The sequence below is a fragment of the Equus caballus genome, chromosome 14 (assembly GCF_041296265.1).
Source record: "Equus caballus isolate H_3958 breed thoroughbred chromosome 14, TB-T2T, whole genome shotgun sequence".
NCBI classification, from domain to species: domain Eukaryota; kingdom Metazoa; phylum Chordata; class Mammalia; order Perissodactyla; family Equidae; genus Equus; species Equus caballus.
In genome coordinates, this window is record NC_091697.1 from 28,048,790 (window position 1) to 28,075,863 (window position 27,074).

Genomic DNA, 27,074 nt, shown 5'->3' on the forward strand with positions numbered 1-27,074 from the left:
TGTTTTTAATAGGCAATGCCTGTTAGCTTTGGGTTGTTTTTTTTAATTGTTTTTGAAGATTTTATTTTTTCCTTTTTCTCCCCAAAGCCCCCTGGTACATAGTTGTATATTCTTCGTTCTGGGTCCTTCTAGTTGTGGCATGTGGGACGCTGCCTCAGCGTGGTTTGATGAGCAGTGCCATGTCCACGCCCAGGATTCGAGCCAACGAAACACTGGGCCGCCTGCAGCGGAGCGCGCGAACTTAACCACTCGGCCCTGGGGCCCGGTCTCCCCACCCATGTCTCTTGTCTATTGACATGGTCCTCAATTGAGTGTATTGTGTGTTGAGCAAACACTGTTAATGTTTCTGCATCTAAAGTCTATTGCTCACTTCCTATGTGTAGCTTTGTAAATTCCTATTTTAAGGTATTTCTATGCTGCTGGTTTTTGAGGGTTTTTAAGTCTTTTCTAAAATAAACTTGGGAAAGGACCCATCTCTGGGGACTGTAATTCCTCCTTTACATAAAATATTGGTACTTTTAATGTTTTCCTAGAGGTTAACAAGACACCCCAAAAGCGTAGTTGAGTGGACTTGTAGGTAAATAAGTGCACGTCTCCAGCCAGGGCCTTAAAAGTAACCGTTCCAGTTTCTGGAAACAGTAACAAAGATGACCAAGATCAGGAAGGCATGTTCTTTTGGAGTGAAGAGCCTAACAGTCATTTTTCTCTAGCAAGAGTTTGAAGTCAGCTACCTCCAGTTTGTTTGCAAAAAATAGCATATGTTAAACATGTCATTCGGAAAATTCAAGATCCTGACCTTAAAAAAGGTAATATATGTTATGTAGGGGTTTTTTTAATGTATCATTTTAACAGTTTGAATAAAAAATCCTGATACCTTGTGTTTTCAGATTTCCTAGGACACCTCTTAAGGTTTTCAGGACAACTCTTTAATACTTCAAAGAATGGTTTCAGTTAATTTATAACTACTGATTTTTGTTTACTTTTGGTTTTGGACTTGTTTTATTTTTTATAATCAATTTTATTGAGATATGGTTTAAGTACAGTAATATTTAATTGTACATTTAGTAAGTTTGAAAAATTTGTACACCGATGTAACCACCACTCCAAGATATTTCTATCATTCCCAAAAGTTCCCTTGGCCTCCATCTTAGTCAGTCCCCTCGCATCCTCATCCCCTTGGCAAACATTGATCTGCTTTTCTGTCACTAGATTCAATTTACTTTTCCTAGAGTTTTCATGTAAGTGGGCTCATACAGTATGCACCCTTGTTTTCATCTCCCATTCCCCATCCCTCCCAGCTTTAGGCTTTCTAGACCTACTTTGTGTTTATAGATCTACCCATAGTGTGTGCTGTTGTGTCTGACTGCTTTTTCTGGGCATAATGTCTTGAGGTTAATGCATGTTGTATGTATCAGTGGTCCATTCCTTTCTACTGCTGAGAAATATTCCATAGATTGGATATACCACAATCTGTTTATCCATTCACTTGTGCATTAGTATACAAGTCTTTGGATGGACATATTTCTTTCTTTAGAGCTAATAGAGGTAGAATTGCTTGGTTGTGTGCTAACTGTTATGTTTAGTTATATAAGAAACTGAGAAACTTCCAAAGAGGTTCTGTTTGCTCTGCATTTGTCGACACAGTGTTGACACATGCTTCTGTACATGGCAGTATCTATCTATGGTTTTAATTTGCCTTTCCTTGATTGCTGATGACATTGAGCATCTTTTCTGATGCTTATTTGTCTTTAATATATCTTCTTTTGTAAAGACTATTCAGATCTTTTCCCCAATTTTAGTTGTCTGTCTTATTATCAAGTTATAAGAGTTCTTTAGTTAGAAGTCCTCTGCTGGATATATGTTAAACATTCTCTCCAAGTATGTGGCTTGCTTTTTATTTTCTTAAGTTATCTTGAAGAACAGAGCTTTTCATTTTGTTGAAGTTCATTTCTCATTTTTTTCCTTTATAGTTTACACTTTTTATCTCCAAAGAAATCTTTGCCTACCCAAGATCATGAATATTTTCTCTTGTTTTATTCTATTTTGTAGTTTTAATTTTTATGTTTAGGTCTATGAATCCATGAGGTAGGGGTGGAGGGTTTGTGGACTCTTTTTTTCCCCCCTATATTTCCTCTATTCTCTCACAGTCTCTCTATTTACATTTAGAAAGCTTGATTTTTTTTCTTTTTGAGGAAGATTAGCCCTCAGCTAACTGCTGCCAATCTTCCTCTTTTTGCTGAGGAAGACTGGCCCTGAGCTAACATCCATGCCCATCTTCCTCTACTTTATATGTGGGATGCCTACCACAGTATGGCATGCCAAGCAGTGCCATGTCCACACCCGGGATCCAAACCAGCAAACCCCGGACCACCAAAGCAGAATGTGTGCACTTAAATACTGCACCACCAGGCTGGCCCTTTTTTTTTTTTTTTTTTTGCATATGGGCATCTAGTTGTTCCAGCATCGTGTGTCGAAAAAACTATCCTTACTCCTTTGTAGTTGTGCAGGTCCGGGGATTGGAGGGAGACAGGAATTAGAAAGGATCAGGAGGAAACGTGTGGGAATGATGGATATGTTCATTATGTTAATTGTGGTGATGGTTCCACAGGGGTATACCTGTGTCAGAACTCGTTGTCTCTTTTAAACTTGTGTTTACTGTACACCAATTATACCTCAATAAAGTTTTTTTTAAAGATACAAAATAACCACTCACACTTGTGTCAGCACATCCAATTCCCTCTCCTGATTCTAATTATGAAATTTATGGTTTGACCAATTCTGGACACATAAAAAAACTAAATTGCTCATTTTTTTCTTGGGTTCCTTTCCATAATGCTAGTTTAGTCTGAAATCTTCCCAATGCTGTGAAGAAAGGAAGTCTCTCTAGAATCTTCAAAAGATTTATTTCAATAAAGCTGGAAAATATTTAAAAATTAAAATTAAAGGAAAAAAAGGCTCTTGGTGTAAGAGCAAAGTTAAGATTAGAGATGTCCTAGGATCTTTCATACTCCAAAAGACAGTGACCAGTCAAGTTGGGATATTGAGAATCCAAGGTTATAACATCCAAGCAAGAAGGAGCCATCAGCGTAGAAGCAGCAGAACAACTACAAGTACACAGGGAAAAGTGCAAATATCTCCATAAACACAATAAATATAAGTGGACTAAATTTGCCAATTAAAGGAGAGTGTCTGATAGGACTTAAAAGGAAAAAACATCTACATGCTTTTTTATTTAAAGATTGGCACCTGAGCTAACAACTGTTGCCAATCTTCTTTTTTTTTTTTATCTTCTCCCCAAAGCCCCCCAGTACATAGTTGTAGATTCTAGTTGTGAGTTCCTCTGGCTGTGTTATGTGGGACGCTGCCTCAGTGTGGCCTGATGAGCGGTGCCATGTCCTCGCCTGGGTTCCGAACTGGCGAAGTCCTGGGCCGTCAAAGCAGAGCATGGGAACTTAACCACTCAGCCATGGGGCCGGCCCCTTCATGCTGTTTATAGTAGATATTAACTAAAGTAAAAGAACCTGGAGAGTTTGAAATCAAAAGGGTAAAAAAGATCAGGCAAACACCAAAAAATGTTTATGTAGCTATATGAAGAAAGCAAAAGAAACCTGAAGACAAAAGCCATCATTAGGAATAGGGTCATTACGTAATCACAAAAAGTTCAATTAACTGAGAAGACATAACAATTTAAAATACATATGCTTGGGCCAGCCCGGTGGCTCAGCGATTAAGTGCACACTTTCGACTTTGGCAGCCTGAGGTTTGCTGGTTTGGATCCCAGGTGCAGACCTACGCACCACTTGGCAAGTCATGCTGTGGCAGGTGTCCTGCATATAAAGTAGAGGAAGATAGGCACGGATATTAGCTCAGGGCCAGTCTTTCTTGGCAAAAAAAGAGGCAGCTTGGCAGCAGATTTGGCTCTGGCCTAATCTTGCTCAAAAAAAAAAAAAAATATATATATATATATATATATACACACACACATATATATATATATATATATACATATGCAAGTAATAAAATAGCCAGAAAATAAAGCTAAATGAAACTTTTAAGGCATGAAACTTCTATCATAGTGGATTTCAACACCTCCCTCAGTTATTGACAGTTCAAGCAAACAATAAATCAGCAAAATATAGGTTTGAACACTACAGCTAAGCTTGACCTAATGGACATAGATTGAATTCTGCATCTGGCACTAAAAGAGTACACATTCTTCTCAAGCATACATGGAAGCTTACAAAAATTGATCACATACAAGACCATAGAGTAACTCCCGTAAGACCACATTCTCTAAGCACATTGCAATTAAGTTACTTGTCAATAATAAGAGAAAAATCTATGTATTTGCTAGTAGCTTGAGAAGCAGTGTAGAGCAGTGGTTAAAAGCAAAGATTCTGGAGCATGGGTTCAAATCCTACTCTGACTTACTAGGCATACGATCTCAGGCAAATTTCTTAACCTCCATCTGCCTCACCATATGTAGAATGATGCTAATAATAGTACCTTCTTGTGGTCATCATGAATGTTGTTGAGCAGAGATCTTCAGTAGTCCACCTTTCAGACACAGTAGGACTGCACTGCCTGGCTCCCTTGTGGTTGAGTGGGTTGATATGACTAGTTCTGGCCAACTAGTAAATGAGTTATGATTGGAAATGATGTGTACCACTTCTCGGCTAGAGCATTTAACTGTATAAGACCTTCTAGTGCCATCTTTTCCTTCTAGTATGACAGCCAGCAACACTCAAGACTGGCTGCTCTGTTAGCCTGGATCCCTAAGTGATTAAGATTAACAGAGGCTCCTCTCCCTCAACCTCCGACAAAATAGTGAAGGTACTGTAGTGTGAGGAAGAAAACAAATTTCATTTAGGCACAGACTTTGGGGGTTTGTTACCACAGCACAACCCACCTGATACACCTATCCTGACTGATACGGAAGTTGCTACCAGAAACGGAAAACCGATAAAAAACAAAAACCTAAAATACATGGCATTGGATTAGGGCCTGGCAGCAGGTGGCAACGAAACTGTGATGAGAGGATGGAAGGGTGGTGATCCATGTTATGAAACAGTGAAACTTCAGTCACACGATAACTTGGAAGGTAGGTAATGTGACAATGAATTTGTGGTCTTAGGAGAAGTTGGAAAACAGTGTTGGTAGCATGTATTGGCAGCTTCATTTCCGTTTGATAATTTACGTCAAGAAACACGTGGGTTCAGAAAAGAGCTGACCAGTTTACAAGCAGAAATAAATGCAGAGAGGAAAAAGGAATCAAGCAAGGAAGTGACTATAATGATGAGCCATGAAATCTCAGCCAGGTAAGGAGGAAGTGAGGACATGGGCAGGGGAATTGAAGGGATGGTGAAGAGATGGTAAATCAGAGGGTTGGAAGTCCTCATGGGGTTGAATGATTGTTGGATTTGGGGTTCCTAAAGGCAGTGAGGTGGACAAATAAATGGGGAGGAAAGAAGTTTGGGTGGGAGAAGATTAAAATCACATGAAGCAGTGAGAAAGACAATCTTCTCCCTAAAAACCACCTCCGGTTTCTTCCTCAGCTCTTCGTCCCACGTGACAAAGACAGAACACTCTGCCATGTACAATGGCTGTTGCACACAAAAGAATTTTGTGATGTTTTCAGGCAGCCGAGCCCTCCATGCAGAGGCTCAGCTGGAGACAGTGGGCAGAGAAGTGTCTAATGGACAGTGGACCTGGAGCCACAGCGAATGTGAGGCTTGGCGGCTCCCAGGGAGTGGAAATGGCAAACATCAGCAATAACAGAAAACAAAAAGGCAAGATTTTGGAAAGAAATCCATAAATGTTTGTGCTCAAGAGACAGAAAATCCCACTCAAATCAACTTAAATGTTGGAAGCCACTACTTAGAGTCTGAAGAAGAAAAACATTGCGGAATCCAGTCCCGCTTAAAAACCAGTGTGCGATTTCTCAGGCAGGATCACAGGCCATCACAAAGGCTGAACCCAGCAGACTTCACGGGGAAGCTGCTCTCCCCACGGCAGACCTGGGACACAGCCAGCGCACTGCGGTCTCTGAAGGGGCTTGCAGTGAAGGACTCAGTGCCCCCAGCTGGTAAATTTACATTCCCGCCCCACCACCTCCATTCCTAGGTCTCTATCTGAAGCTTTGGACAGAATCTCCCTCAGGCACCTCTGCCTCCTTCTGGAGCGAGGGGGGAACTTGAACACTTTTTCCCTCTCTGACGCAGTACTCAGAACTGGTCCACTCCTAGCCTTTTCCCCACATGCCTCCACCACCTGCCTCAGGTTCCAAAACTGCTGGAGCCTTTAGTTTGGGCACCCTCAACAGTGAGGTGATCCCCATGTAGCTCTGATGTCATAGACCTTCAACGAGGGCCGTTCCATGGGGGGAAATGGAACAAGGGGAGTCAACACTTTCTCCACTTTTACCCTCTTGCTTCTTCCATGGCAGTAAGTAAAGACTTAACTCTTTCATTTTTGGCTCCTTGCTTTTTGAGTTACTCCTACACCTGGCAGCTCAGCTCTCTTTCCCAGCCCAGCTGAGCTCCAGACAAACATGATCTGCATTCAGTGCTCAGTCAGGGGCCAAAGGGATAGGAATATCGATAACTTTGTTTTCAGGCACAGACTTCAACCCGCCTCCCCTTTAGAATCTGGGGGAGCATCCTGTGCTGTCACAGAGGCCCCAAGTACCAGCAAGCACTGCAGAAAAGCTCAGCTGTCATCTTCCAGTTATTCAAAATACTATCCTAAGTCTGCCTTTCCCAACCAATGAAGAGAATGGTATGGGATTTTAAATAGTGGGTGTCAGCCCTGGGTGCACATTAGAATCACCTGGGGGACTTGTAAAAAACACTGAAGCCAGAGCTTCCCCTAGAACATCTGATTTTAATGTCACTGACTTAGAGAAGGGATATAATCCTGCTCCAGAACATCTCAGATCTCCCACTTTCTAGCTACACCACCCTGGGGGATTCATGTCACTTCCTGAGCCTCAGTTTCTTCATCTGTGAAAGAAAGGTGATAATATTCGCCTCCCAGGGGGTGTCGGGAGGATTAAGTGAAACAAGATGTCTGGAAGCACCTGACACATAATATGTGCATAGTAGACGGTGTCTCAATCAGAACACGAATCAAGAGCTTTCAGAAGAAGAGCTTCCCGTGAGACCAAAGGCTTGGAAGACTAGTTGGAAGGGTTGGACTTGTCTCCTTAAGCAGAAATGCTGAGATTTGGGTGGGTGGAGAAGCAAGAGGCCACTCTTAGACATGAGCAACCAAGGCCCCTGCCCTAGGTCCCGTACTTTAGAGGACTGTGTTCTGGTCTTCTCTGTCTGCATCTCCCCCCACAGGGCAAGGAGTCTATAGGGAACAAGTGCCATGCCCCCAGAAGCCCATGTCCCCCACCTTCTAGATCGCACATCAGGCACTGGGAACCCAGCCTCAACAGCCCGAGCCTGCTTCTGTGGTCTTTCCCAGGCCAGTCTCCTGAGAGGGACCATGCTCCCAGTTTGCCACTCTAGTTCAAAGGGATGGCTTCAAGGAGGCTGTTTGAAGAGCACGGTGACAGATCTTAGACTTGAGGGCTGGGAGTCTACAGACATGCGCGTGAGGCCTTTCAGGGTGTGGGACGGACCAGGGGTGGGAAGAGAAAGGGCAGGCCACAAGCCAGGGGCTCTCACGTGCCATCTTTCTTCAGGCCACACAAATGTTAGGGGTAGCTCTGACACCAGTGCTCATTTCACAGCAATTCATTAAGCTGAACATTTATGTTTCAGTATCTCATGGTCTATCTGTTCTCATTATTAATTTAAAACAAGGCTTTTGAAAATCAAATAAGTGCTTAGCTCTATGCCTGGGACATCATAAGTGCTTGATAAATATGAAAGAAGCAGAATCCAAACGTCCTCGCTGCAGCTCAAATGTGCTAGGGCACCTTGCTAGTTAGCAGGTTGCAGCTGGGAGGGAAACTGCCAATTTAAAGGAAGTTGGTTTCTTCCAGTTTCAAATAGTAGCTTTTGGACAAAGGTCCATCCCCTCAGGTCTTCTTCTCCTTCCCTGTTCTTCCTCCCTTCATCCCAGGAGGCATCTGGGCAGGGGGAGGCTGCCAGACATCAGGTGATGGTGAGCGGGGGTGGGAGGTCGGATCCGTGTGTGTGTGTTCTCCCCTGCTGGCACCTGCTGACTCCCTTTGGTGCGGGGTCCATCTCGCCTGGTCTTTGAGCATCAGCCTCTAGCCTCACTGCACCTGCTGCGGAGGTGACTGACGCTGGCCACGCACTGACACTTGGGCCAGGCTTGTCTGGGGCTCTTGTCAGGCCGCTGATTGTCTGCAACTCAGCAGCAAGTTCCACTCAGCTCCCAGCTTGAACTAGTCCCCTCAGAAACGCTGCTAAGAACCCCCCCTCCCCACTGCAATGCAATGCCTGGCCTTCGTGCTAGCTCTTAATTCTCAGCCACCTTGTTATGTTATGTTGACAATAAGAGGAGAGATGGAAGGAAGGAGCAATGTGCAGAGCTCTGTGCAGGTATTTCACGTTGCACACTGGTTTCCTCAGTCAATTCTCACAAGCCAGTAAGACAGGCATTTTAGCTGAAAGTTCCCATCCAGCCCTAGTTATGGGCTGAACTGTGTTCCCCTAAACTCAAAAGTTGAAGCCTTAATCCTCAATGTGACTGTATTTGGAGATGGGACCTTTAAGGAGGTAATTAAGGTTAAATGAGGTCATAAGGGTGGGCCTTAATTTGATAGGATTGGTGACGTTATAAGAAGAGGAAGAGACACTAGATATCTCTCTCTCTCCCTCTCCCTCTCTCCCCCCCTCCCCTCACCCTCTGTCTCCCTCAATCCCTCTCCCTTCATGCACATGGAAAAAATGCCATCAACATCAACAAGCCAAGGAGAAACCAACCCTGCTGGCACATTGACCTAGGACTTCCAGCCTCCAGAGCTGTGAGAAAATATATGTCTATTGTTTGAACCACCCACACTGTGGCATTTTGTTATGACAGCCCAAGCAGTCTAAGACACCTAGAGATCCCAGTTTAGAGCCTTCTGGGAACCCAAGCCTTCTCAGCTCCGAGCAGGTCAGATGCCCAGTGTCACTGCAACCTATTCCCTGGGCCTCACTGCCCACTGGAGTTACAGTCCCATGCTTTTCCCTGCCCTGCCCCTCCAAATCCAAGCTCAGCTTCCCTCCCACATTCCTTTAGTCCTTATTCCCATATTTCTCTTGATACTCACCATGTCATTCCATTGGCCCAGGAACACATCTGCAACTCAGAGACATTCTTTAGGAGGTTGTTTTCATGCCATTTATCCATTGATGGTCCCACTTAAAGCAGCTTCAGACATGGACTATAGATCGGCTCTGTGAGTGTGTATGTGGGAGTGCTCATGCCAAGGAAACAGGCCGAGCTTCCCCTGCGGTGTCCCTCATCTGGGAGACAGACACCCTGTAAGGAAGAACCAAGAGAGCTCCTCATGGAGGCTCTGCAGGCTCTGAGGAAGAGCTGGATCCTGTAAGATTCTGGAAGTAATCTTCCTGTTTCCTGGGAATCCATCTCCAGCCTCAGGGTTTCATCCTAGCAACAAATTACTTAGGCCAGGCTTGGAGAGAGGGCTTTTCAAAGCAAAGGAGCCAGCACAGACCTCTGAGGAAAGGCCACAAACTTTTGGGGTCTGGCTCCTGTAGGTTTGATTTCTGGCTGTGAGCCTTACTGTGGGATCTCAAGCAAGTCATATCATCTCTCTGAACTGCAGTTTTCCATCTGTTCAATGGGAAGAAGGATCCTGGCTTTATAGTGTTGTAATGAAGATTTCACATTCTTGATGGGAATGCCTGGTTTGGGTTTTTGTAGACATTTACTCCATTCACGCTCTTCTTCCTGAATCAGTCTTGCCAACAAATCTGAACGATAGCTCTCCCCCTGCATTGTAGCTTTTGTATGTGGTGAGGTAGTGGGTGGGAGGAGTGGAGGAGGGGCTGCCTTTAAAAAAATCTGATTCATCTTTTTTGTTCAGGAAGTATGCCCTCAGGAAATGTAGACTAACTGCAATCTCTGCCCACACACATCTTTAAGAAGGGAGACCCACTCTCCAAATGATGCTTTAACACAATCATTTCCAGGCTAAATGTTGATGACCTTGGCAACTGGCAATGGGAATTTTTCTGAATCTATGAGAGAATGAATAAATGAACAGCCTTTTCAAGGACTGGTTTTGGAACACCCCATCTCTCCTGGTATTGCTCACTCTCCCGATCACTTTGTGCTGGTTTGCGGAGCCAGAATTGACTTAGGGTCTGCAGGAAATGCCTTTCAGAGACAGGTACTTTCTGGGAGTCATATTTCTTGTTGTTTCGTAGACACTTGGTGATACCACTTTGGGTATGTTATAACTTGCAGTGGGAACACTCTGTGAGGTGGACCCACATCCTACCCCATGCCTTACTTTGTTATTTTGAAATCTAAGAAAAGGGTAGCACAGGGAAGTGGAAGAAGGAACACAACGAAGCCGGAGAGCCTTGCATGGTGCATGCGTGTCCTTGTGTTGAGACTTGCAGCCTGTCCACCGTCGGCCATGCAGGGTAGAGGTAAGATCCCACCAGTGTAGAGAAAATAGTGGTGGATTTAGAGCCCAAAGACTGGCATTTAAGTTCTATATCCTTACTGGCTGTTTAAACTTGGGCAACCAGGTTACCTTCAGAAGCCCTGCTGCTTTGCCTGTAAAAGGGAAGTGGTAGCAAAGCCATCTGAGGGCTGGTGCGGTGATTAAATGTACTAAGGGAAAGCAAAGGGGCTTAGGTGGAGAGCAAAGTACTAAATATATATGGTGGTTAGGACTCTGGCTCGGCGTCAGGCAGATTAAGTGTGTTAGACTATATTACTGCCCGTCAATATCCCATGCCACTCCCTGCAGTCAGGCTTGGTCATGTGACTTGGCCAATGCTAGGGAAGTGCCCCCTCAGTTCCCAGGGGGACTTGACAAGCTCTTTAGCAGCTCCCCAGCTCTCTTTCCCCTGCCCCTGTGAAGAGGAAGCATGTGTGAAGAAGGGTCCCGGGGAGTCAGGACCCTGAGTGATTAGAGTAAGCACAGCTCCCAAGCTGCTCCACGATCCATCGGCGCCTGTCTCCAGCTGTTTCAGCGATTTGGGGGATTGGTACTGCAGCAAAACCCAGTCTGGCCGCACTGATACACCTGGGTACTGTTTCTTTATGCCGTTTAATAGAAAAACAAAAGAAAGGAAAACAACACACAAAGAAAACACAGTAACACTGAACACAACACAGTCTTGGGGAGGTTTCAGGGACTGCCCCAGCCGCGTGCTACTTGCTGCCGCTCTTGGGAAGCGGCCGGTAGACCCCGACGACCACCGCGTGGTCCCGCTCATATGGCTCCAGTGTCAGCTGCTCCTGGGGCTTTAAGTTCTCCTGCTGCAACTTCCTCACCTCAGAAGCAAACACCGCCTCGGCAGACGCAGTCGAGTCGATGCAGTTGGCCTTGATGGAAATGAGGAAGTGGCCCCCGTTGCGCAGGAAGGTGTGGGCGTTCAGAGCCACGATGCGGGACTGGTCCGGCTGGGCGACGTCGGCGAAGATCACGTCCACCATCCCAATGAGCATGCGGTACTTGAGCGGGTGCCGGGCATCTTCGAGGACTGGGATGATGTTGGTTCGCTTCTTGGCCACGTTGACCAGATCGCGGCCAGCGCGGTGGGAGAACTCGACCGCGTAGACCAGCCCGTCGGGGCCGATGATGTCAGAGACGTGGGAGACAGTGGTCCCCGAGGCGGCGCCCAGATACAGCACTTTGGACTTGGGCTTGATGTGGATCTGGTCGACTCCGCCCAGGATGGCCGCAGCCAGCTTGGAGCGGAAGGGGTTCCACGTGCGGTACTCCTGCTTGACGCCGCCCTCGGTCACCGTGACCCGCCGCTCGCCGTACACCGAGTGGCCGGGCACCATGTTCAGCGTGACCAGAGCGTCCTCCGCCCCGCGGTAGATGAAGACGCCCTCGTGCCGGTGCGGCTCCACCGACACCGCCTTGGCGCCCTTCCTGCGGCGGCTCTTGCTCTTGGCCACGCCGCCGCGCCGCTGCCCGCCGCCGCCTCCGCGGTCCCTGCCGTCCCCGCCGCCGCGCCCCCGGCCCCGGCCGCCACCGAAGCCGCGCGCCCGCGCCCCGAAGCCGCCCCTGCCCCCCGGGCCGCCGCCATCGCCTCCTCCTCGCTTTCCCCCTCCGCCGCCGCCTCGCCCTCCGCCCCAGGCGCCGCCCCAGCCGCCACCCCCGCGGCCGCCCGACCCGCCCCCGCGCGAGCTCGCCGCCGACTTCATGGCGCGCCCTGGGCGCCCCGGTGGCTGGTGGCAGTTGTCAGGGGTCGCTGGTGGTTCCCGGGGGCTGTCAGGGGTCGCCGGTAGCTGGCGGCGGTTGTCAGGGGTTGTCGGGGGCTCCGGGCGGTGGTTCTGGCCCGGGACGAAGGTTGGCGGCAGCGGTTGACGGCTGGGTTAGCCTGGGCGGGCGGCGGGGGCGAGGTGAGCGGCAGTCGGGACCAGCTCTGCTGCAGTCCCCGCATCCCCGGTGCCGCCCTTTGACGTAGCGACTGACGTGATTGCATCACACCCGCTATGGCGACCCTGCAGCCCCGGAAGCCCCCTTCCCGCCTGTGCGCAGACGCAACCTGCCGCTTTGTAACTCTATCCCCTGACCCCTTCCCCATCTTCCGCTTTCTCAAGGACCCTTGGCACTTCTCCTGGGCTACAGTGAAAGGGGCATCTCCTCGGCAGGAGATGGGGAGACAAGCATCAGCATCAGTCCTGCTGTGCTACTTGCTTGCTGTGTGGTCTCAGGCAGCTTCCCTGACCCTCTCTGAGGATCTTGTCTGAACTTGGGCAAGTTTCTTGAGCTATCTGGGTGTCATCAGCCCATCTGTAAAACAGAATCTACAGCAAAGGTTTGTGTTAAAGCAAGGCATTCACTTAGTCCAGCCATGGTGCATGCTAAGTGCTCTGTAAGCTTTAGCTTGTTTCGTTTTTATGTATTTCTTTGGATCAATCTTTTTATTGAGGTAGAGTTTACATACAATAAAATGCACCATTTTGTTTTAAATAAATGTATTACTGTTAGAGCTTTTGTCCCCTGAGAGCGGCTCTAACACCTTTATACAAGGTTGGTGGGAACGCATATTGGTACACATATTTGACCGAACACTTGAACAACGTCCCTACACTTGGACTTATTCTACTTTGAAAGTTTTATTCCTAAAGGGATGACCCCAGCGATTACCAATGATGATGATTAGAATTCCTGGAGTGAGGGTGGTGATGATCATGGTTGTCATGGAAGTGGCGGTGGAGGTGAGAGGAAGTAGACTAATTCAAGAGATATTTAAAGATTTTATTTTTTCCTTTTTCTCCCCAAAGCCCCCTGGTACATAGTTGTATATTCTTCGTTGTGGGTCCTTCTAGTTGTGGCATGTGGGATGCCACCTCAGCGTGGCTGGATGAGCGGTGCCATGTCCGCGCCCAGGAGTCGAACTGACGAAACACTGGGCTGCCTGCAGCGGAACGTGCGAACTTAACCACTTGGCCACGGGGCCGGCCCCTAGAAGATAGAACTCACAAGACTTTCTGGATCTAGGAAATCAGAAAGAGGAAAATTCCAAGCCAGGGATTTCCAAAGTATAGTAGCTCCCCTGCCGTGGTTAACAGCCTGCAAGCTGCAGTCCTGGTTGCTGTCTACTTAGTTCTGCTCTCTCCCATCAACTCTGCTAAATCCCAGAACTTGTTTTCGGAATATGGGGCAGCAAGAAAACGTTGATTCTTCAGTGTGAATGGGAACACATAGGCTGGAACCCTAAATCATATAACACACCTCAGCAGGAGCCAACATCTCATGTTTATACTTGAATTCTAGTCTATGCTTCAAAAACCCACTCTGTCAGTCGGCCGCATCTTGAGCATAAAAAAAAAGAACCATTGGCCAGCACCAAGGACAGCAAACAGATGTCAAGGCAGAGGCTTGCCCATTTGTTCAGCACCACGGACAGCGATACAAATTAGGGCCGTTTCAGCTACTGGAGCCGGCTTTGTGGCCCACCCAAGAGCCTGGGAAGGTGATGCAGGTGGTGTAAGCGACCAGCAGACCTCCCTATTAGTGGAACTAAGGTGCCTGCTCCAGAGAGAGGCAAAATGTACCTGAAATCAAGGCAAATGTCAGGCAGAGGGTATTGAATGTGCACACGGCAAAGCTTTCATTCCATCCTGGACCAGAACTCTTCCTGTCTCAAATGCATGGACAGCGACCCGCGGTCTGGTTTCCCCTGAGGGGCAAAGTGCCTCTTTAATAGGGGCCAGAAGTCCATGTGTTGGAATGTGGACAAGGGGTCAGGGAGGACAGTGGATGGTTCCTGATGTGGATGGTTCACATATTCTCCTTACAAGTTCCTGCTTGACTTAAAAATTGAAGAGTCTTCTCCAAAATAATGAACTATGCTTGGTGCCTTGGTCTGGATTTCCCCAAAATCAGACTGTAGTGGTTAATTTTTTATGCGTCAACTTGACTGGGACATGGGGTGCCCAGATATTTGGTCAAACATTATTCTGGTCAAACGTTATTTCTGTGAAGGTATTTGGGGATGAAATTAACAGTAAATTGGTAGACTGAGTAAAGCAGCTTGCCTTCCATAATGTGGGTGGGCCTCATACAATCAGTTGAAGGCATGAATAGGACCCTCCCCCAAGTAAGAGAGAATTCTCCTGCCTGACAGCCTTTGAAGGGACACATGGACTCTTCCTGCTTCTATAGCAGCCTGCCTGCCTTTGGACTTGAACTGCAACATTGGCTCTGCAGATTTTGGACTTGCTAGCCTCCATAATTGTGTGAGCCATTTCCTTATATTCTATATAGATATAGATATAGAAAAGATGTAGATATATAGCTATATAGACATAGATATAGATAGATTGATCGATCAATCTATCCTATTGGTTCTGCTTCTCTGGAGAAATCTGACTAATACAGCCCCTGACTTGGGTCCAGGTGGTTTTTTGGGAGGTTACCAGGAAGCACGTGTGAGGGTGGGGAAAATGAGACAGAGAAGGTAGAAAGGCTATGAAAGGGTGCCTTAATGAGCAGATTACCACAGTGGGCGATTAGGGCTCAGTTGTTCTGAGCACTCAGAGAAACTGTGTGGAGGGCATCTCAGAACTGTTCCATGGCAAGCTGGGAGGCTGAGGCATTAATCCCCCATTCTCCCTTCTGAGTTGTTTCTGGGGCATTAACTTCCCTGTCCTTTGAGTTGCTCCTGTGTGTGGCCCAGCAAACTCCCCTGATGCTACAGAGAGCCCTCAGGCAGAGAAGCAGGCACTTGGGGTGGGGAGCTGTGATCATGCTGGAAACTGTTTACCATAGCTACAGGTGAACTCAGAGGTGGGCCTAGGGGATATTGGGTAGGGCATTAACAGTGCTTGCTTCACTTGCCCACTACAACTCCCAGAACTTTGTAACTTAGAAAATGCGCACAAGTTCACAAGGTTTATTACATAAGGAAAGAAAGTCATACTATAAATGTACTAATTCTACCTATAATACAGGTATTCAGCTTGACAGTACAAAACTCTCATCAATAAGCATTAATATTTTTCACTCGGGTATACAGTATCATAGGAGGTCTGCAGTTACATTTGAATAGCTTATTCCTTCTTTGCTTTTATTCAGGGTCCTAAAGCTCAATTACCCACAATAAACTCTCTCCACTATGCCTGCAGCCTACTGAAGGGGATCTGAATGGAACACCAAGAAATCCACCAAACTTTTACCTAAAATAGCTTAGATAATTCTGGTCACCACTCCAGGTATAAGCCTTAGAGGGCACACCTACTGACGCATTCTGACCTTTGTCTATCACTTTCTGTTATGTTGTCATTAACTCTCCTTTACCATAATATAAGTATGTCCCAGACCCCTGTTCACAGCCTCTGTTTTAAATGGACTTAGAAAGCCTTTCTAAGTCTTGCTGTTCATTTCAGAACTGATATTCTCAAGGATGCCATACATTCTCATGTGATGAAACAAATGGAATCCATTGGGGGGGTAGATGATGATTACAAACTTTAATGAGCAACATCTTCATGAATTTAGAGCTATTCTTTGGTAGTAAGTAATTACCATAAACTAGCAATAGGAGTGGGCCACCTCATGGGTGGTGCCCATTGCCCCAGGTTTTGGTGGCCTACCCTACTTATTAGATTTCATACCAGAGCTTGAGGCCGCCTCCACTATACACTAGGAGTGACAATTTCTCCAGTTATCTTCCCTCCCCTGCCCCCAGCTGCCCATCAGTTTCATCACATTACCACTGTCATATTCAACAATCTGCTAAGGGTTCTAGAACCACTCTTCCTCAAGGTATGCACGCCTAAGTCAGCTTTCTCAGGCCTCTTCCCACTCCGTCACTGATGGTGACAGCCTTGGAACTGGTAAAAATCAAGTTTTCAAATTTTGCTTCTGATCAGAGGCATCCTTTCCCAGGGCAGTATTTGATGACTTCCACAGAGACCTCTTCTGTCTCCTGGCTTTGATTCCTACCTGGCATAACCATTGGTTACAGCCTGTCTGTTAAGAAGCTACAGTCTGGGAGCACCCATCAGACAGAAAAACTTTCAGTCCAGTTGAACATGTTCCACCTATTCTGTGCATAACCCCAGAATGCTACCAAGGCAGAAACTTATGCCCAGTGTTGGTATCATAAGGGGACTGAGGTGTCAAAAAACTCTTCCACTAAAATTTTCAGCTGGAACCACTGATAACATTGATATATGTCTCATTCCCAAAGGTTTTTTAGCAGTGGGTCCCATCTAGTCAAGATGTTTCCTAAAGGGATAAGTTGGCGTTAGGATCCAGACATTTCTTTCTAATAGCCAATAAGAACAACTACGGTCACTTAAACTTATGTTTCCAATTGACTTATTATTCTGTAAGATATGCCCTATAGTGATGTTTATAATTATATCTGTGACTGGGCCTCAACAGTTAACATGGAGTAGACTAGTCCTACCCATAGACATAAAAAATATCTGAGAAACTTTGCCCTATGTCTCTCACACCATTCCAGAAAATTGCCTAAGGAATGACTAGCCGTGACTTAGGTAAAACCAGCTAGAAGGCTGTGTAACCCCATCCCCAGTCTCGTTGGTATTTCAACATTCATGCATGAAGTGCATGAGTTTTCTTTTTTTTTTTTTAAGATTTAATTTTTTTTACTCTTTCTCCCCAAAACCCCCCAGTACATAGTTGTGAGTCCTTCAAGTTGTGGCATGTGGGACGCCACCTCAGCATGACCTGACAAGCAGTGCCATGTCCGCGCCCAGGATTTGAACCGGTGAAACCCCGAGTCGCAGAAGCAGAGTGCACGAACTTAACCACTCGGCCACGGGGCTGGCACCCCTCAATCTGGTTTCTATAAGCCATGGTCCATTTCCAAAGGTGACTCCAGGAATTTGAATCTCCACCCCCAGTGATAGCCACACCTGTATTTGGTCAAGATGGGCTTGGCTATGATGCAGTAACATATAAGCCCCAAATCTCAATGGATTAATACAACTATGTTTATTTCTTGCGTACACTTCATGTCCGTTGAAGGCCCATGGGAGGTTTGCTCCATGTAGTCACTGAAGGGCTCAGGCACCAAAATCTTGTGGCTGTAACATGAGAGACAAGAGGGCTTCCACTGTTGCCACTGGGGAAGAGAGAATATGGAGAACTCACATTCCTTTTTCCATGTTTTGGCCTAAGGTTTGACATAGTCATTTTTACTTGCAACCCATTGGCCAGAACTAGTTACATGCTCTATCTAAGTGGAAGGCAACTGGGCAATGTGGGTGGGATAATCGTTGAACAGTAAATGTTTTTGCCATAGGTATCTACTGCATAATGCCAGGCTGGCACACTTGGATCGGTGTACCCAACACAAGTATCACAGATGAAATCTACTGTTCAACGTACATATTTTAATTTACTCATCAAGACAATATATAATACATTTTCACTAACACATCACTAAAACCTAGAGTCACAATCAATTCTCAATCACATATCTAATATAGCTTGTTAGATAAAGTAGAAAAAGAGAACCATCTCTCCTTTTCTAGTCTCTGGGCCTTGGAGAATAACTCAAGTCCCTTAATTAGGATCCCATTAACATTTGGCCATTACCTCTCTGGGTGTGGCACGTCATCTCTGGGGTAGCTCAGACTCTCGCTCCATTTCCCCCTGTAGAATTAGTGACTGGCACTCAGTAAATGCTCAAAAAGCTTAGATGGGTGTATTAGTCAGGGTTCTCTTGAGAAACAAAAATTTATTTTCTCACAGTTCTGGAGACTGGAAGTCCAAGGTCAGGATGCCAAGCCTGGTGGGTTTCTGGTGAGAGCTCTCTCTCTCTGGCTTGTAGATGGCCACCTTCTCACTGTATCCTCACCTGGTAAGGAGAGAGAGAGAGCTGTTGGGTGTCTGTTCTTCTAAGGACACTAATCCTATTAGTGCCCCACCCTGTGACCTCATTTGACCTTAACTATTTCCTTACTCCAAATATAGACATTGAGGGTTAGGGCTTCCACATATCAATTTCGGGGGGACACAATTCAGTCTATGGTAATGGGCTACTTTTCCCAATGTCTTCTCTCTAGAAGGAACCTTAGAAATTATCAGTAATTCTTCTTTTTACAGAATAAGAAATTGAGATTCAGAGGTTGGCTGGCTCATCCACACTACACTTCCTACAACTACCTACAAATTCATACAAACTGTCTAAAATCCCCATAAAAATACAGTGAGTCTAACTGGGCTCTCCTTCAATCCAACACATTTTACCTTTTACAAGCACTGTCTCTATTTATGTCACGAAACTGTTGGCCACTATGGAAATACAAAGACTGCCAAACAATAAAAGAAAGCAATTTTTTTTTTTACTTCAACTGACCCTATGTCCTTGCATTAACCTCAAGGAAATTTCTATGACTCAACTGAATATTATTTAACCAATTTTCTAGGATAGTTAATGCTGGCCATTTGGGGCTGACATTGGCCAAGAAGACTGACAAGAAAAACTAACATAAAATAATTTTTTGATGCAAATTAACTTTGAGTATCCTCTCCCTGATACTATTGATGCCCTAGTTTAATTGTTCAATGGGGAAAAAATTAAGGCTGCCAGATGACTGCTCGTATATTCAGAATAACTTTTCTATGTCCCCATTAGTTGCATTAGTTCACTCTGCTTTCTAAGAATTTGATAGCCAGTAGGGAAACCTCAAATACAGGCATGAAAATTAAAACAACACATTTGGACTTCGTGGCTCCTCTTCGAGCCCAGCGAATTCTAAATAACCTGTCTGTGACCTCATTCCTGCCAGTACAGATTCCCTCATCACTCTAGGAATTTTGTTTTGTCAGTACAGTCAAATCAGAGCCTGACAGAAAACTTCTTCTTAAGTAACCCAATGATTCCTTATTAACCCTAAGTAACTCTGACTGCGGTTTAGCTTCATTTATAACCTCATTTTGGCCTCTCTGCTCTTTAGGAGTTTCTAGGAAGATGGGGAAAATCAAAGGCTTCTAGAAAGAAATAATTAGAATAAAGTTGATCCCTCCTGTACCACTGACCCCTTGATGATTCCAGTTGCCTTTGGAAGTTCTCCCAGATGTCAGATGATCGAAAATGATTTTAATAAAAATAAACATCTTTTTTTCCAGCTTTACTGAGATATAATTGATACATAACATTGTGTAAGTTTAAGGTGTACGACATGATGATTTGATATATGTATATATTGTGAAATGATCACAATATGGTCAGTTAATACATCTATCACCTCACATAGTTACAATTTTTTATGTGTGTGGTGAGAACTTTTAAGAACTACTCTCTTAGCAACTTTCAAATATACAATACAGTATTGTTAACTATAGTCGCCATGCTGTACAGTACATCCCCAGAAGTCATTCATCTTATAACTGGAAGTTTGTACCCTTTGAGCATCTTCACCCATTTCCCCCACACCCTACTCCCATTCCACCCCTGGCAACCACCAATCTGCTCTCTGTTTCTATGATTTTCTGTTTTTTAGATTCCACATATGAGCGAGATCATATGGTATTTGTCTTTCTCTGTCTGACTTATTTTATTTAGCATAACGCCCTCAAGGTTCATCCATGTTGTCACAGATGGCAGGATATCCTTTTCTTTGGTGGAATAATATTCCATTATATGTATGTTATCACATTTTCTTTATCTGTTCATCCATCAATGAACACTTAAGCTGTTTCCATGTCTTGGCTATTGTAAATAATGCTGCAGTGAACGTGGGGGTGCAGACATCCCTTCAAGATAGTAATTTCATTTTCTTTGGGTATATATGCAAAAGTAGAATTTCTGGACCATATAGTAGTTCTAGTTTTAATTTTTTGAAGACTCTCCATAATGTTTTCCATAATGGGTGCAGCAATTTGCATTTCCACCAACACTGCACAAGGGTTCCCTTTTCTCCACATCCTCACCAGCACTTAGCTCTTGTCTTTTTGATGATAGCCATTCTGACAGGTGTCACGTGATATCTCATTGTTGTATTTTTTTATTGCTGTAATATGGGTTTATAACATTATATAAATTTCAGGTTTACATCATTATATTTAATTTCTGTGTAGATTACATGTTCACCACCCAAAGACTACAATCCATCACCATACACCTATGTGTAATCACCCCTTTCGTCCTCCTCCCTTCCCCCTTCCCCTCTGGTAACCACAACTCCAATCTCTGTCTCTCTGTGATTATTGTTTTTGTCTTCTGTTTATGAGTGAGAACATATGATATTTCATATGGTATTTCACTTTCTCCCTCTGACTTATTTTGCTTACCATAATACCATCAAGGTCCATCCATGTTGTCACAAATGGCACGATTTCATCATTTTTTATGGCTGAGTAGTATTCCACTGTGTATATATACAACATCTTCTTTATCCATTCGTCCCTTGATGGGCACCTAGGTTGCTTCCAAGTCTTGGCTATTGTGAATAATACTGCAATGAACATAGGAGTGCATATATCTTTATGCATTTGTGTTTTCATGTTCTTTGGATAAATGCCCAGCAGTGGAATAGCTGGATCGTATGGTAGTTCTTCTCTTAATTTTTTGAGGACTCTCCTTATTGTTTCCCATTGTGGCTGAACCAGTTTGCACCAGCAGTGTATGAAAAGTCCCTTTCCTCCACAACCTCTCTAACACTTCTCATTTCCTGTCTTATTAATTATAGCCATTCTGACCAGAGTGAGGTGATATCTCACTGTAGTTTTGATATGCATTTCCATGATAGTTAGTGATGTTAAACATCTTTTCATGTGCCTCTTGGCCATCAGTAGATCTTCTTTGGAGAAATGTCTGTTCAGATCTTTTGCCCATTTTTTAATTGGGTTGTTAGTTTTTTTGTTGTTGAGATGTATGCATTCTTTGGATATTTTGGATATTAACCCCTTATCAGATGTCTGGTTTGAAAATATCTTCTCCAAATTGTTAGGTTGTCTTTTCATTTTGTTGATGGTTTCCTTTGTTGTGCAGAAGACTTTTAGTTTGATAGAGTCCCATTTGTTTATTTTTTCTATTGTTTCCCTCACCCAGTCAGACATGGTACTTGAAATTATGCTGCTAAGACTGATGTTGAAGAGGTACTGCCTATGTTTTCTGCTAGAAGTTTCATGGTTTCAGGTCTTACATTCAAGCCTTTAATCCATTTTGAGTTAATTTTTGCATATGGTGCAAGACAATGGTCTACTTTCGTTCTTTTGCATGTGGCTATCTGGTTTTCCCAGCACCACTTATTGAAGAAACTTTCCTTTCTCCATCGTATGCTCTTGGCTCCCTTGTCGAATATTAGCTGTCCATAGATGTGTGGGTTTATTTCTGTGCTCTAGATTCTGTTCCATTCATCTGTGTGTCTTTTTTTGTCCCAGTACCATGCTGTTTTGGTTACTATAGCTTTGTAGTATATTTTGAAATCAGTAAGTGTGATACCTCCAGCTTTGTTTTTTTTTTTTTCCTCAGGGTTCCTTTGGCTATTTGGGATCTTTTGTTGTTGCATATAAATTTTAGGATTCTTTGTTCTATTTCTGTGAAAAATATTGTTGGAACTTTGATAGGGATTGTATTGAATCTGTATATTGCTTTAGGAAGTATGGACACTTTATGTTAATTCTTCCAATCCAAGAGAATGGAATATCTTTCCATTTCTCTCTGTCTTCTTCAATTTCTTTCAACAGTGTTTTATAGTTTTCAATGTAAAGATCTTTCACCTCTTTGGTTAAATTTATTCCTAGGTATTTTATTCTTTTTCTTGCAATTGTAAATGGGATTGTATTCATAATTTCTCTTTCTGCTACTTCATTGTTAGTGTATAGAAACACAACAGATTTTTGTATGTTGATTTTGTATCCTGCAACTTTACTGTATTCATTTATTATTTTTAAAGGTTTTTTGGTGGATTCTTTAGGGTTTTCTATATATAAGATCATGTCATCTGCAAGTAATGACAATTTCACTTCTTTCTTTCCAATTTAAATACAATGGGTATAGAAGGAAAGTACCTCAACATAATAAAGGCCATATATGAAAAACCCACAGCTAATATCATTCTCAATGGAGAAAAACTGAAAGCTATCCCTGTAAGAACAGGAACCAGACAAAGATGCCCACTTTCACTACTCTTATTAACATAGTATTAGAAGTCCTAGCCAGAGCAATCAGGCAAGAAAAATAAATAAAAGGGATCCAGAGTTTTTATCATAAATGGATGCTGTCTCTTGTCAAATGCTTTCTCTGCATCTACTGAGATGATCATGTGATTTTTATTCTTAATTTTATTAATGTGGTGTATCACATTGATTGATTTGTGGATGTTGAACCATCCCTGAATCCCTGGAATAAATCCCACTTGATCATGGTTTGTGACCTTTTTAATGTATTGTTGTATTTGATTTGCTAGTATTTTGTTGAGGATTTTTGCATCAGTGTTCATCAGTGATATTGGCCTGTAATTTTTTTGTGTGTGGTGTCCTTGTCTGGTTTTGGTATCAGGGTAACATTGGCTTTGTATAATGAGTTAGGAATCTTCCCCTCCTCTTCAATTTTTTGGAAGAGCTTGAGAATAATAAGTATTAAGTCTTCTTTGAATGTTTGGTAGAATTAGCCAGGGAAACTGTCTGGTCCTGGACTTTTATTTTTTGGGCAATTTTTGATTACTGTTTGATCTCCTTACTGGTGATTAGTCTATTCAAATTCTCTATTTCTTCTTGATTCAGTTTTGGAAGGTTGTATGACTCTAAGAATTTATCCATTTCTTCTAGATTATAGAATTTGTTGGTATATAGCTTTTTGTAGTATTCTCTTATAATCTTTTGTATTTCTGAGATGTCTATTGTAATTTCTCCTCTTTCGTTTCTGATTTTATTTATTTGCACCTTCTCTCTTTTTTTCTTGGTGAGTCTAGCTAAAGGTCTGTCAATTTTGTTTATCTTTTCAAAGAACCAGCTCTTGGTTCCATTGATTTTTTCTATTGATTTTTCAGGCTCTATTTCAATTATTTCTGCTCTGATTTTTATTATTTCCTTACTTCTACTGATTTTGGGCTTTGTTTGTTCTTCTTTTTCCAGTTCCTTTAGGTGCACTGTTAGATTGTTTATTTGAGACTTTTCTTGTTTGTTGAGGTAGGCCTGTATTGTTATAAAGTTCCCCCTTAGAACAGCTTTTGCTGTATCCAATAAATTTTGACATGTATTTTCATTTTTGTTTGTCTCCAGGTATTTTTTTTTTTATTTCTCCTTTGCTTTCTTCATTGATCCAATCAGTTTTCAGTAGCATTTTGTTTGATCTCCACATATTTGTGGCTTTTCTGGTTTTGTTACTGTAGTTGATTTCTAGTTTCATACCTTTGTGGTCAAAAAAGATGCTTGAATTATTGTGATCTTCTCAAATTTATTGAGACTTGTTTTGTGGTCTAATATGTGATCAATCCTGGAGAATGTTCCATGTGCATTTGAAAAGGATGGGTATTGTGCTGTTTTTGGATGGAACGTTCTGTATATATCTACTAAGTCCATCAGGTCTAATGTGTCATTTAAGGCCAATGTTTCCTTATTGATCTTCTGTTTGGATGATCTATCCCTTGGTGCAAGTGGAGTGTTAAAGTCCCCTACTATTATTGTGTTACTGTCTATTTCTCTTTTTATGTCTGTTAATAATTGCATTATATGTTTAGGTGCACCTATGTTGGGTGCATAGCTATTTACAAGTGTTATATCCTCTTGTTGGATTGTTCCCTTTAACATTATGTAGTGTCCTTATTTGTCTCTTGTTACAGTTTTTGTTTTAAAGTCTATTTGTCTCATATAAGTATTGCTACCCCAGCTTTCTTTTCACTGCCATTTGCATGGAGTATCTTTATTTATCCCTTCACTTTCAGTTTGTGAGTGTCTTTAGGTCTGAAGTATGTCTCTTGCATGCAGTATATGTATGGGTCTTGTTTTTTTATCCAATTGGCCACCCTATGTCTTTTTTTTTTTTTTTTGTGGAAGATTAGCCCTGAGCTAACATCCACCGCCAATCTTCCTCTTTTTGCTGAGGAAGATTGGCCCTGAGCTAACATCTGCGCCCATCTTCCTCTGTTTTATATGTGGGACGCCTACCACAGCATGGCTTCATAAGTGGTGCACAGGTCCACACCTGGGATCTGACCTGGTGAACCCCAGGCTGCTGAAGCAGAGCATGCAAACTTAACTAGTAACTATGCCACTGGGCTGGCCCCACCCCATGCCTTTTGATTGGAGCATTTAGTCCATTGACATTTAAAGAAGCTATTGATAAGAATGTACTTATTGCCATTTTATTACTTTTTTTCTGGGTGTTTTACTAGTTCTTCTTTGTTCCTTTCTTCTTGTCTTGCTCTCTTCCCTTGTGGTTTGATGGCTTTTATTAGTATTTATGTTTGGGTTCCTTCTCTTAATTTTTTGTATATTTACTATAGGTTTCCAGTTTGTAATTACCATGAGGTTCATATATAATAACCTTCGTGTATAGCAATCTATATTAAGTTGATGGCCTCTTTAGTTTGACCTCTTGCTAAAAGCTCTACTCTTTTACTCCCCTCCTCCCACATTTTATGTTTTTGATATCATATCTAACATCTTGTTCTGTGCATTTTTGTCCATTACCTGTATCACAGAATAGATAATTTTAGTACTTTTGACAGAGAATTCAAAATAGCTCTCATCAAAAAACTCAACAAGTTAAAAGAGAATGTAGAGAAATAATTCAACAAGTTCAGGAGCTACTTTGCAAAAGAGATTGAAACCGTAAAGAAGAATCAGTCAGAAATATTGGAGATGACAGACACAATGGAAGAGATAAAACAAAATACGGATTCCCTGAATGTTCGAGCAGGCATTGTAAGGAGCGAATCAGCATAATCAAGGATAGACATGTTGAAATGCTCCAGATAGGGGAGGAGAGAGAACTAAAAAGAAATGAAGAAAGTCTCCAAGAAATATCTGACTCATTTAGGAAATGCAATATAAGAATTATAGGTATTAAAGAGGGAGAAGAGCAGAAGAATGGAGCAGAAAGCTTGTTCAAAGAAATAATAGCAGAGAACTTCCGAAAACTGGGGAAGGAAAAGGAAATCCATGTAGGAGAGGCTATCAAATCTCCTAAATATGTCAATGTAAAAAAGACCTACTGCAAGGCATATAGTAGTGAAACTGGCAAAAGTGAATGACAAATAAAAATACTAAGGCAGCAAGGCAGAAGAAAATAACCTACAGTGGAACCTTTATCTGGCTTTCAGTGGATTTCTCTGCAGAAACTTTACATGCTAAGAGAGACTGGAATGACATATTCAAATCTTTGAAGGACAAAAATTTTCAGCCATGAATACTCTATCCAGCAAAAATTTCATTCAGATATGATGGAGAAATAAAAACTTTCCCAGATAAACAAAAGCTAAGGGGGTTTGCAGCCACAAGACTCCCGACCACCACAAGAAACCCTCAAGAAGGCCCTTGTACCAGAAAAAAAAGGGAGAAAGGGGTTACAAAGCATGGAGCAAGGAGATAAATAGGTAGACAAAATGAGAAAATTCTAGCTATACATCAGAACAGGCTAGCAAATACTCAAGTACAGCATTAAAGAAACAGGGAAGGAAAATACCAAAAACAAACATAATCTTGTCATTTTAACCACAAACTCACAACACAAGATGGAATGTTAGAAAAACAACTTAGGTGGGGAAGAGGAAAGGGACTGAATCAGTTTAGTCTAAGGAAATAAAAATGAAGTATCTTATCTAGGAGATTTTGAATACAAACCTCATGGTAAGCACTAAACAAAAAAGCAGAACAGAGTCACAAATAATAGATAAGGAGAAAACAAAGAAACACAACATAAAAAACTACACAACTCAATTGGTAGACCAAAATACACAGGACAAGAAACAAAGGAAATGCAGGAGAACTGGAAAACGAGTGATAAAATGGCAGCATTAAGCCCTCATGTATCAATAATCACCCTAAAACTAAATGGATTGAATTCTCCAATAAAAAGACACAGAGTGGAAGTGACGTCAGCATCATGGTGGAGTGAACTTGCCCAGCACTCTCTCTCCTCCAACATACAACAAAAAGTAGCCACCACATTCCAAAAGAAAATACCCTAAAGGCACAAAAACCTCACAGAGACACACAGACACATGACAGAGGGTGGAGAGGCTGAAGCCGCCCTTGGAGGAGCTGGAATGGGGTAAGAGAGATCTTCACTCCCTCCCATAAAGACTGTGGTGGCTGCTATGGGAGGCTCCAAGAGGGAAGGAGTGAGGGAGGGGTTGTGTGTCTGTGGGATCACCCAGGACTCCCTAGGGCCCTTACAGCCTAGAGGGAAGCCCTTTAATGAGGTGAAAGCTTTCACATGGGGTGACCTTACCAAGCCAAGACCCCAGGAGACCAGATAACGAGAGCTGATCTGGAAACCCGGGACTGCATGCAGGAG

At 43.3% G+C, this 27,074-nt stretch overlaps 1 protein-coding gene and 2 long non-coding RNA genes across 3 annotated transcripts; 2 read left to right on the forward strand and 1 right to left on the reverse strand.

Annotated features, from left to right (window-relative positions):
- Window positions 1-5,134: 5,134 nt before the first annotated feature.
- On the forward strand, window positions 5,135-6,468 carry LOC138917260 (uncharacterized). The gene is made up of 2 exons (XR_011425013.1): window positions 5,135-5,318; window positions 5,556-6,468. It is a non-coding gene; the product is annotated as an uncharacterized lncRNA (long non-coding RNA).
- Window positions 6,469-11,196: 4,728 nt separating this feature from the next.
- Window positions 11,197-12,474, reverse strand: FBLL1 (fibrillarin like 1). The gene has a single exon (XM_023617273.2). The coding sequence runs from the start codon at window positions 12,322-12,324 to the stop codon at window positions 11,320-11,322; it is 1,005 nt and encodes a 334-aa protein (XP_023473041.1). The 5' UTR covers window positions 12,325-12,474; the 3' UTR covers window positions 11,197-11,319.
- A 114-nt stretch (window positions 12,475-12,588) lies between these two features.
- Window positions 12,589-19,739, forward strand: LOC138917261 (uncharacterized). The gene is made up of 2 exons (XR_011425014.1): window positions 12,589-12,941; window positions 13,411-19,739. It is a non-coding gene; the product is annotated as an uncharacterized lncRNA (long non-coding RNA).
- The last annotated feature ends 7,335 nt before the right edge of the window (window positions 19,740-27,074 follow it).